This window comes from Microtus ochrogaster, chromosome 19, assembly GCF_000317375.1.
Source record: "Microtus ochrogaster isolate Prairie Vole_2 chromosome 19, MicOch1.0, whole genome shotgun sequence".
Lineage (NCBI taxonomy): Eukaryota > Metazoa > Chordata > Mammalia > Rodentia > Cricetidae > Microtus > Microtus ochrogaster.
Genome location: NC_022021.1, coordinates 28,557,460 through 28,569,918, shown reverse-complemented (window position 1 = coordinate 28,569,918; position 12,459 = coordinate 28,557,460). Strand labels below are relative to the sequence as shown.

The window sequence follows — 12,459 nt, the reverse complement described above, 5'->3', positions numbered from 1 at the left end:
GCCCCAGGTGTTGAGTGTACAGGTGTGTGCTGGAACACCTGGTGATGTGCACTGAGGAGAGCCCAGGCTGTGAGCCTGTTGCTTTCTTAGCACTCTCGTCATTATTTTTTTCTGTGGCTTAATTTTCAGCCTAATATTGATAAACTCCAAAGTCTAACTGTTGGAAATTATTTTTACTTTTAATCTTCAGAAGCAAGAGAAAAAGAGGAAGAAATGAACAGAGAAAAGGAATTAAGGAAACATATTGAAGATGTGGAACCAGCACCATCAAGCTCAAGCGCAGTCAGAGAGCACCCAAAGCCAGCATCCAGGTGCCTGAATGTCTCAAAAGGCTTCTCTTCTCCTAAACTCTCTTTTTCTAGACATTCCTAGTCTAATTGAGGCAATACTCCACTTATTCATTCCTTCATTCATACTGTTTCTCCACTCCAGACAGTTGTGTACTGCTAGGCTGTGAAAATGCTGAGAGTCAGCTCTGGAATCCGAATACTAAACAACAGCAACAACAACATCTAACTTTGTGTCATAAACAAAAATGAAAAAAATCATACCCTTTTGAATAACTATTTGCCATTATTTATAGAGTTTTAGGAGAAAAATGATACAATTATACTTGTTCCATGTATTTTGTTTAAATAGAAACCTAGTTATTTGCTATTTTAGAATTTATTTTTGGTTCATCTTTGTGATTACATCATAGAATCAAATATGTTTCCAAGATTTTATCTAGGGATGTTCCAGCATTTATGATTTGGTGATCATTTTCATTTTCGTATCTTGAGGGTGGGCTCAATATTTTTGAGATAAAACTTCTGTATGTTTCTAGTTTCCAAACTAGCTGGAATTGACAGTATGTGCCTCTGTGACATACTTAGCACTATTTTTTAGTGCACAGTTTTGGGAAGGCTGTACTTGTGAACAAGTAACGGCTGTTCATGCTAGGTGAATGCTTTCCTTTTTTTTTTTTTTTTTTTTGAGACAGGGTTTCTCTGTAGCTTTAGAGCCTTTCCTGGAATTTACAGGCTGGTCTCGAACTCACAGAGATCTGCCTGCTTCTGCTTCTCGAGTGCTGGGATTAAAGGCATGTGCCACCACCGTCCAGCTGAATGCTCTACTTTTGAGTTGTGATTCCAGCTCTTGGTTTTTTTTTTGATTTTCGAGACAGGGTTTCTCCATAGCTTTTTTGGTTCCTGTCCTGGAACTAGCTCTTATAGATCAGCCTGGCATCGAACTCACAGAGATGCCTCTGCCTCCCGAGTGCTGGGATTAAAGGCGTGCACCACCACCGCCCGGCCCAGCTCTTGGTTTTTGACATAGGGTCTCAGGTTGGTCAGCTGGCCAGGAATTTCTGATCTTTCCGCCTCTTTTTTTGAGGACTGATTTTATAGGCATGTGACATCATGTTTAGTGATAGACATGGTGGTGAATTGCTATTTACAATTTGAATTCACTTCTGATCATCTTCTGTACTACTCCTGATTATGTACACATACACAATCTTATTTTTGTTTATATACTTTAGTTTATTTACTTACGTATTTATTTTTGAGGCACAGGCTTGCTTTGTAATCATAAATGTTCTGGAGCTCACAATAATACTCCTGCCTTCCTCTCTTGGAGTCTTAGCGTTGTAGATGTGTGCCTTCATGTTTGACCATATATATATTTGTTGTTGTTGTTTGAGACAAGGTCTCTCTAGGCTGGAACTCAACTATGTAGATCAGGCTGTTATTAAAATTACAGAGATCTGCTTGCTTCTGCCTTTTGAATGCTTGGATTAAATGTGTATGTCACTTGACTTAGTTTTTGTATCTTCTTAAATAACTACTAGATGATGATGATGATGATTTTGTCTTCTGTAGTGTGTTGGGAGTCAGTATTACATACCATGTGAATAGTTTCTGTGTGACTGGAGAGATGGCTCAGTGGTTATGAGCACTGGCTGCTCTTCCAGAGGTCCTGAGTTCAAATCCCAGCAACCACATGGTGGCTCACAACCATCCATAATGAGATCTGGTGCCCACTTCTGCCCTGCAGGGAGACATACAGCCAGAATACTGAATACATAATAAATAAATAAAGTCTACTTGCTTTAAAAAAAGTTTCTAAAAAGTTTGGAATGTTATTAAAATTTAGATCCCATAGCTGCTAAAGATCAACGTTTTAGTTTAATGTTCTCAGTGACAGGATAATTTTGTATTAAAAAGTCTGTGATTTCTGGAAAACTGGACTTTAGGGCAGTGTGTGTAACTAAGTATAAAGTTATCCAGCTGTTATTTAGTATATATTGAGCATCCTCTGTGGGTAAACACTGTTAGGCAGTGGGTTATAGCAGTTAGCAAGTCACAGCTCTGTTCTCGCTCTGTTCATATGGGGCAGGAGCACTAAGGAAGTAGATAACAAAAGTGAACAACTGAATAGCTGATCAGCATTATGAAATGAAGATAAACAAAACAAAGTAGTTAGGTTAATGGTGATTGGTAGAAGGCGAGCTCTGAAGCCTTTGAGGGGGTGACAAACCATTTAACAAGGTACTGGGAGAGTGACTCAACACAGCAAAGACCCTCATGGTGAACTCGCCTTACCCTGGGCAGTTAGACAGAAGGCCCCGGTGCTGCCATTGCAGATTACGTCTGTTTTGGAGAGTTGCTAGCTCTTTATGTAGGGATGACATGTATGTTAGACTATATTTCTTATAGTGCTAAACCTAGATGAAAACAAAAGTTCTACTTTTCTTTCAAGTAGCTATCGAGTGACTTCTGTCTATCAAACATTTAGCTGCCGAATGAAAAGTAATGGGCAAAATAGAGACATCTGCTTCCAAGGTACCCGAGGAAGAAGTCAGTGCAACTTCAGTCTTAGAGAGTTGAAAGATTTGTACAGGTAGGGTTGGCTGGCTCTTTGGGGGTGACATATAAGTTTATTAGACTGGTGGTGGTGCACGCCTTTAATCCCAACACTCGGGAGGCAGAGGTAGGCGGATCTCTGTGAGTTCGAGGCCAGCCTGGTCTATAGAGCGAGTTCTAGGACAGGCTCCAAAGCTACAAAGAGAAACTCTGTCTCAAAAAACAAAAACCAAAACTAAACAAAAAAGAAGTATATTGGATGGTTTGTGGCCTTTAGAATGCCTGTAGATATTTGATAAAGACCTTAGTGAGATGAGAAACCGTTTCAGATATGTGAGATTAAAAAAAAAAAGACTGGAAATTAGCATAAGGCTCAGAGCAAGTCATTTTCAGACTCTCAGAAGGCAGTATTTAGTGCTTTAACAATGTGAAACTCTTGGATTAGCGTTGGAAAATATTTTGTGTTTTAGTATTTGCGCTCCAAAGTTCTAGAATAATGCTAATTTCCTCAACATGGATGGCTCTATTTATCCTTTGGTTACAGCTATCAGATTAAATGCAGTTAATAGTTAAATGCATTGGTTATCTCAGTGGTTTTACTGAATTAATTTACTGTAGTTTTCTTCCAAATTCTGCTGTTCTCCTGTCTCTTTATGGGAGATAATGACTTCAACAAGCTCTAAAGGATAGTGTTTGGTGTTTGAAGGTTTTTTTCTTTTTCTTTTTTTATGCAAAGTCTTCTTTTGAAACCCTAGCTAGCCTGGAAATCTCCATGTAGAGTAGGCTGGCCTTAAACTCAGAAATCTATCTCAGCTTTTTGACTTGTGTGATCAAAGGCATGAACGACCATGCCAGGCAAGATAAAGTAATTTTTTTTTTTTTTTTCGAGACAGGGTTTCTCTGTGACTTTGGAGCCTGTCCTGGAACTACCTCTTGTAGACCAGGCTGGTCTCGAACTCCCAGAGATCTGCCTGCCTCTGCCTCCCGAGTGGGATTAAAGGCGTGCGCCACCACCGCCCGGCTTTTGGATACTACATTTATTCACTTAATGTTTGAACTTAATGAATTCACAAATATGAAAGTATTTGAAAGATGCATCCATTATAAGGAGAGGTAGGATTTCCTGAGGACCTAGCTGTCTCCAGAGATGCCCTGGAGAGGCAAAGGGTCTGCAGCAGCAGAGGCAAAGAGTGTCTGTTTCTGTGCTTTCAGGGACACAAGCAGCAGTGACAGTGAAGACAGTTCTGATTCATCTGATGATGAGTTAATTGGCCCTCCTTTACCCCCTAAAACGGTAGGAGAACCGGTTCATACCGTGGATGAAGATATCCTTGGCCCTTTACCTCCACCCCTTGGTGAAGAAGGAGAAGATGATGATGATGATGACTTGGAGGATGAAGGAGAAGAGGAAGTAAGTATTCAGAGGTTATGTAAGAGTTTGGAGGAGTTACTTCTTTAAAGTACTATAGAGAACAGTTTTCTGCTAAATTGTCAATCATGAGTGGAATAGCCGCCACATGGGGATTATAGAAATCAGATGAGGGGGCTGGAGAGATGGCTCAGTGGTTAAGAGCATTGCCTGCTCTTCCAAAGGTCCTGAGTTCAATTCCCGGCAACCACATGTTGGCTTACAACCATCTGTAATGAGGTCTGGTGCCCTCTTCTGGCCTGCAGGCATACACACAGACAGAATATTGTATGCATAATAAATAAATATTTAAAAAACCCGACATCTTGAATTTAAAAAAAAAAAAGAAATCAGATGAGGATAAGGAATATGGCTTAGCCAGTAAAGCTGACTGCTTCCAAGCCTGATGACCTGAGTTCTATCCCCAGGACCACGTGGTGGAAAGGACAGAACTGATTCTGAAAGTTTTCCATTGCCCTCTGACCTCTACATGCAGAGACATATGACATACAAAGAAATAGATGTAATAAAATAGGTTTTTGTTTTTTTTTTTAAATTTTCGAGACAGGGTTTCTTCGTAGCTTTTGGTTCCTGTCCTGGAACTAGCTCTTGTAGATCAGGCTGGCCTCGAACTCCCAGAGATCTGCCTGCCTCGCCTCCCAAGTGCTGGGATTAAAGGCGTGCGCCACAACCGCCCGGCTTCCTCAGTCTTTTATAACCCACTTTTGTTTCCAAGCTGCTCTCTGATCATTTCTCTACTACCCGTGTTTCACAAGCACCAGCTGCATTCCACATCAGCTGTTTGCCTTGAAGTCTGTGCTGTCAGCTTCTGCTCTTGTCTCTGAAACTCCTTGGAGATCAGTGACACTAGATATGCAAATCCAGTTTGTGGTGGTGTACACTTACAATTTCAGTCTCAGGAAGCTTAGGCAAAAGGATTGCTTTGGGTTTGAAGCCAGCCTGGCTTACATAGGGCATGCCAGGTCAGCCAGGGCTACATCAACATAAACCAATGACAAAACAAACAGAATTGAAAGGGAAAAATGTTCAAAGCCACAGATCTCTCGCGTCTCATCCTGCACTGCTGCATGTGGAGCACTGTTGGCCTGTGCTGAAACTCCCTTTCTTTCTCTGAGCTCTTGGTTTGCTGCCTGTTTCTTTCTTTGAGACAGGGTTTCGCTGTGGCTTTGGAGCCTGTCCTGGAACTAGCTCTGTAGACCAGGCTGGTCTCGAACTCCCAGAGATCCGCCTGCCTCTGCCTCCCGAGTGCTGGGATTAAAGGCGTGCGCCACCACCGCCCGGCTGCCTGTTTCTTGACTGTTTATTCAGGAGATGTATTTATTAGAAACCTGCTATCAGTCAGGCACTTTCTAGTTATTGGGGACACGCAGGGCATAAAACAGACAAACTCCAGTAGTATTTACATTTCTGGCACTACTTTGTATTTCTGTGCCCTAGTCTAGTCACGGGCATTTTCTGAGGACCTCTCCTTGCCTACCTTACCACTGGTCTTGGGTAGTTTCTTGCATCCTTTTGCCCTTATAACTTTTCTGTTCACTCCCGGCAGTGGTGTTGTGTAGTGTAAGTTACAGTCTGACTACCCATGAAACTCTATGTTTGGTACCCTAAATTCAACACGCCTGAGCTCAAACACGATGTTGTCTCTCTCACTCCTGTAGACTCCTGTTTCAGCCTCTTAACTGAACTGTTTGCTGTGGGATCGTTTATCTCAGTGCCTTCTCAGGGCTGCAGGATTAAACCCTCCATAAGTCCTGTCACAAACAGTGCTGCTCCTTGCCCAGGAGAGGAGAGCAAAGTGGTACAGTGGCAGTATTTCATCTGAGGATCCCTGAAAAGAGTTTGTTTGTTGTTGCTCAGAATCTTTTTAAAGACTTATTTATTTTATGTGTATGAATATTTTGCCTGTATGCATATGTATGTGCGCCGCATGTATACCTGGTACCATGGATCCCCTGGAACTGGAGTTAGAGACAGTTGTGAGCTGCCATGTGGGTGCTGAGAATTGAAGCCAGGTCCTCTAGAGCAACAGGCAGTGCCCTAACCACTGAGCCATTCTCACTCCCCATGCTGCTCCCAAGTTTCCAGAGCACTGTTACAGTATGTAGGAGAGCGGATGACAAGACACTGGGACAACCCCGAACAGCAATGTAGAGTAACTCTGAGGCACTATTGCATAGTTGTGTATCTTACCTACTACTGATACAGTAGTGTAAGAAGGCAGAGACTGGGAAGAATGAAGAGAAAAACCATGGAAGATAAAAGTAATACAGAATATGGGAAACTGAGCTCTACCCTCAGTTTCTGGGGCAGCAGAGTAGGGGGTGGCACAACTTTTTTGCCGTTATTGACTCCCTCCCCACTTAAAAAAAGGTTTGTTTAGGGGTGGGAGAGATACTTAGTGTTAGGAGCCCTTGCTGTTCTTCCAGAGGCCCTGGATTTGATTTCCATCACACACATGTGTCTCAACCATCTGTAGCTTCAGTTCCAGGGATTTAATGACCTCTCTGGCCTTCAATAGTCCCAACACTTGGGAGGTGGAGGCAGGAAGATCAGGAGTTTTAAATCCATTGGGTTCTAGGCCACATCGGACTATATAGTAAGACCCTGTCTGTAAAACAGAGAGCACGTGCGCGCACACAGAGACTATACACAGACACAGACACAGACACAGACATAGACACACACACACACACATCTCCACACACACACACAGAGACACACACACACACACACACACACACACACACACACTCAGAACAACAGCAACAAAAACCAAACCCAATAAAAAACAAAAAAAACCCAAACAACAACAAAAAGATTCTGTATAGATACTCTATAAAATTAGGATTGAAATGCTCACTTTCATGTAGTGTTTGCTGTTCTAGACACTTCTTGTTAAACAAAGCCGATATGACCAATCCTACATTGACGTGAGATTATTAATCGATATTACTTTACCTTAAACCAAAGGACTGATTAAGCCATTTATATTCCTAATTTTAATTGAATATCATGTAGTTCACAGACTTAAAACTTCAGAGATTGTATTATAAAACAAGTGACCCCCAACCTTAGTAAAGCTAGCCTTGGGTGTGTTTGAATATAAGACTTTTCAGTGTCTAAAATAAGGACCTTTGAATAGTCAGTGACTAGGTCTCTGCTTTGTTTTTTCTCCACAGAAATGAACTAGTTAGCCCAATTTATTTACCTGCTTACTTCTCTCTGGCCATTAGATGATTGGTTGCTCTTTGCCTTGGGCTGCCCATGGTATTTAGCATCACTATTCACATCCCATTCTTGGAAGCCTGTCTATGGCAAGCAGCCAGCCTATTCTACTAGTTAGTACATTGTTGACTTGGCTGCCAGGGGCAGAACATGCTGAGTAAAGATAGAAATCTTTTTTTCTGTCTCACGAATCAGACATTAAATCAGTTTGCAGGGCCAGTATATCACAGATAATTGCTTTTTTTTCTTTTAAATTCTGCCATCATTACTTGAGCATCAAGATGGATGTTCAAGCTGTAGTCATGATTTTTGTAGATCTGTTGGCAGGAAGACAGAAGAGATAAAAAAGGCTACTTATTTTGTACCCGACCTGTTCCATTTTAGAAATACAGCAATTACTTTTGGAAGTCAAGAATCTGGCTAAATTTAATGCTTCTCATACAAAGGATTTAATGCTTCTCATACGATAGTGGGCAAAGTTGCTATCCTCCAAACATATGTCTGTACTTAGTGTTTGATAATTGGTTGTCATAGTTGCAGAGCTTTGCTTTGGATTTTAAAATTTTAGCCATTGTTGACAGTTTTTCATAATGTATACTCTCTGTATATGTCTGTATATGTAGTATACTTATTTGACGTTATTCACGGATTTTGAACATGAACTACTTTCTCCAAAAGAACAAAAGACAGTTTGTTAAAATGTATTCACAAAAACAATGGAGTTATTCAATACTAAAAGTGAATGAAAAGGTGGGAGGGTTGGGGCTATAGCTGGTTGTCTGGAGTCTCTGTGTGTTTATGTGTGTGTGCACGCATGCATGCATGTATACACTAGTGTGGTCATGAGTTTGAGACAAACTTGAGCAAAATAGTGGTACTCTTTTTAAACAAAAATACAGATACCTAAGATGGTAGCTTTTAATGCAGTCTTCAGACTCTTAGGATTTTGTTCTTATACCAGCATACATGGATTTAATTTGAATTCTGTTGTGTCTGTCTGGTTTACTATTGGCTTATTTTCTTCAGAAATGAAGTGCAGTCTTTGCAGCTCATTGACTTAAGGGAGTACTCCATAAAACTAGCCTCAGCAAAGACCTTAGTTAAGCTTAACTAGATATTGTCCATTTCATTTGCAAAATCATTGAAATGCTTCTTTGTGAGAAGAAGGCAGAGATTGCTTTGATTTGTTGTGTTTTACAGGAGAATTTCCAGGAAGAGGTCTCAGCAGGAAATGTGCATTTTAAATGCTTCCTTTAGGGAAAGTGATACTATAATGAAGCATGTCATAACAGTGAACAGCAGGACTTTCCCTCAGCTCGCTTTGACTAACCTTCCTTCCTCAAAATGTTTCTCTGTGTAACAGTTCTGGCTGTCCTGGAACTAGCTCTTGTAGACAGGCCGGCCTTGAACTCACAGAGATCCACCTGCCTCTGCCTCCCAAGTGCTGGGATTAAAAGCATGTGCCACCACCACCTGGCTTTGAGTAACATTTTTAAAAAGAGGTTTTATGATGACCCCTTTGTTTCTACAACTAATAAGCAATTCGGTCCTCAATTTTTTATGGACATGTCTAAATCTTATGTCAGAAAAGGCTAAAATAGGGGCTGGAGAGATAGCTCAGAGGTTAAGAGCATTGTCTGCTTTTCCAAAGGTCCTGAGTTCAATTCCCAGCAACCACATGGTGGTTCACAACCATCTGTAATGGGGTCTGGTGCCCTCTTCTGGCCTGCAGGCATACACACAGACAGAATATTGTATACATAATAAACAAATAAATATATATAAAAAGAAAAGGCTAAAATAGAAGCCTTGAATGACAGGCGAATCAGACTTCATTCTTTTGCCTACTAAGTTTCTCCGACAAAGGAATCTACTAGTTTCCGGCTGATCCTAATTAAACCCTGAATGCTCCTTTTCCATCCTCTGGTTTCTATTGATTAACATTCTAACTTGCTTTCGGAGATGTGCTGGCTAGTTTTCTGTCAGCTTGACAAAAAGCTAGAGTCATTGGAGATGAGGGAGGTTCAATTTAGAAAGGCCTTCATAAGATCTGACTGTAAGCAGGCCTCTGAGGCATTATCTTAATTAGTGACTGATGATGGAGGGCCCAGCCCAGTGTGGGTGTTTCCTTGCCTGGACTGGTGGTCCTGAGTTCTATAAAAAAGTGGACTGAGCAAGCCAGGGGAAGCAAACCAGTAAGCAACACCCCTCCATGGCTTTTGCACCAGCTCCTGCCTCTGTGTTCCTGCCCTGTTTGCATTCCTGTCCTGACTTCCTTCAGTGATGGACTAAGATTTGGAAGTGTAAACCAAATAAACCCTTTCCTCTCCAACTTGCTTTGGTCATGTTGTTTCATCATAGCAATAGTAACTCTGACAAGGATAGAAATGGGTACCACTGTTCCTCCCTGGCCTCTGAATCAGCTCCTGCTCCCAAGTTTCTGCCCTTTTTGAGTTCCTGTCCTGACTTCCCTTTGGTGATGAACAGTAACATGGAGGTGTGAACCAAATGAATCTTTCCTTTTGGTTGGTGTGTGTTTAATCACAGCAGTAGTAACCCTAAGACAGGACCATTTCAGATGTGATCTTCTCCATACCTTTCCTGATACCAGCCACACATGCTGGTTCCCAGGCTTGGTGCAGTTTGCTGCCGCAAACTTGTTTCCCTTGTTAAATGGTTATTCGTGTGCTTACCTCCTCTCTCTCCCGATAGCAGTTATATGTAATGATCTCAAATAGAAGTATTCTGGTAAAGTTCAGTAGTTTTTAAAAACTCCCAGCGCCTCTAGCACAAGTGTTTTATGAATAGCAAGTATTGTATAGAGAGAGTATTTGTTGTGTGGAATTGAATGTATTTTGTTTTTACGTCGAAAATGTTAATTTTATGACATTCGAGCATTTTTATTTTAAATCACGCATCCAAATGGAAGTAGAGTTAGAGAATGGAAGAAAGACCATAGAAATGCTAGTAAACCTGGTCCTGTAGGAACCATGGCCTCTGCCTTTTCTAAATATACACAGTGTGCAGTGGCTATGATTGTAAGCACTGCCCTGAAGTGGAGTGGGGTGAAGTAAGTCATGGTCCTTGTGTCCTAGTACGGCAATTGTAAGATGAGTTTTTGATGACTAGAGCTGAAAAGGAAAGTGCTGGAGCACAAGCCCGTACTGGTTAGGCCGTTATAAACTGTAATACCAACTGCGAATCCATTACCTTCTCACTTTCTGTCTGCATCTTACCGGTAGTACTCACTGCCCTGGAACTTTAAAAAGCTCCCGCCTCATCCCCTTTTTAATTTGATGTTCACCACTTTGAACCCTGGTGGTTGGCTTTCTATTATTTTGTGGTGGTGGAGATTGAACTCAGAGCTTCTATGTGAACAGGACCGTTCCATGGTATGGGTAAGGGGAAGGTTTTTATTGTAGATGTGGTGGAGAGGGCAAGCCAGAGGCGTCTGGAGGGCAGCATGAGCTTTGCTTTGCTGATAGGCAGCACAGGGAGCCACAGGTCCTCTGTCAGAAGTAAGGGAAAGGACTATTATCTATTATCTCCGTAGTTCAGGTTGAGCCCATTTCTGGGGTTTTGGAATGTCACTTGGAGATTGGTAACTGGAGTTTCCTTTGGACCTGACAGCTTTATTGGACATGTCGGGCAAGCGCTCTGCCCACTGAGTGACATCTCCAGCCCTTTTAATATACACATTTTACTTTAGTAACTAGCTGGCGTTTGTATTTAGTGTTACTCTTTAAGCTAATCGATTTTAATAAGGAATTTGCTTTTTTACTAATTTTTCATTCAGTTTTACTTACTGGAAGGTAGTAAATTTGTTCATTAAAGTAGAATTTGAGGATTTATTTTTATTTTTATTGGAACTGAATAAACAGCAGTTTAGATGGGAAACGTTAAAGAGTTGAAAAACTGTTTTTTTGTTTTTTTTTTTAAATTCCTGTTTGGACATAATTCTGTTTTTTATAAGGTGAAAGTTATCACGAGCAATTAAATGGCGACTTTGGAATGATTGAAGTTTTTCATTGTCCTATTTTCATTGCTATCCTGTTTCACATTACTACAGAAAACTGCAAGTTGGAATTTTATGACTGTAACTAAAGGCTAAATGTAACAGTGATGGTTTAGCTGTGAACACCTGTTTTCCATGAACTTTGTCTGACTCCCTGGCTGGCACGTTCTGTGCTAGAGTCCAAGTTTGGGCCACCGTGTTTCTCTGTCTTCTGGTCTGCAGTCTTTCCTTGCCTCGGCCTTGGTCCTTGCCAGCCACCTGTACCAGTCAGTCTCCTTCCTTCACGCACAGGGAAAGGACGGAGAATGAAAGTGGGGAGCGTTCTCGCTGAGTTTCGATGGGGTGAGCAGAGGAACAGTGTCGGGGTCACCGTGTGTAATATCAAAGTGCTGACCCTTGGCACTGCTGTCCCCTTTAAAATAAAGAGAGTTTTATTTACTCGTGTGCGTGTGTGCATGCAAATGTGTGTGGAAGTCAGAGGACAGTGTTCCAGAGTCAGTTCTTACGTCCTAACATGTGGGATTGAATTTAGGTCCTGGGGCTTGGTGGCAGATGTCTTCACCTCCTGATCGGTCTTGGTGGCAGATGTCTTCACCTCCTGATCGGTCTTGCCCGTCCTGTTTCCACTGTCTATATTTGAGCAATTTAATTTGAAGCTGACTTTGAAGAGCTGTTTTACTTTTAAAACAACGTGAGGAGGCGTAATGACTTTTAACTCAAAAGGGAATTAATATTAAAACAAACTTAGATCTGCAGAGTTCTGTCAGCAGAGGATGCTAGAAGCTTTCTTCCTAAGTCCTCAGCTCTCCACTGTGCTCACATAAGAAGGCCGCAGTCTCTGAAACGGGCACTAGGAGGAGCTAGAGACATTTTGGCAAGAATCCATTTCCATTTCCAACTGTCGCCTGTTTATGGTGGAAGGGGAAAGGATTTTTTTTTTTTTT

General features: G+C 41.5%; 1 protein-coding gene across 1 annotated transcript in view; it reads left to right on the top strand.

Moving 5' to 3' along the window:
• The window catches only part of Wdr70 (WD repeat domain 70), a 197,604-nt gene that overhangs the window by 14,762 nt on the left and 170,383 nt on the right, over positions 1-12,459 (top strand). Inside the window, exons 4-5 of the mRNA XM_005356603.3 lie at positions 191-311; positions 4,059-4,257. Of these exons, the coding sequence (XP_005356660.1) occupies positions 191-311; positions 4,059-4,257 (320 nt within the window). The remainder of the gene's footprint in view (positions 1-190; positions 312-4,058; positions 4,258-12,459) is intronic.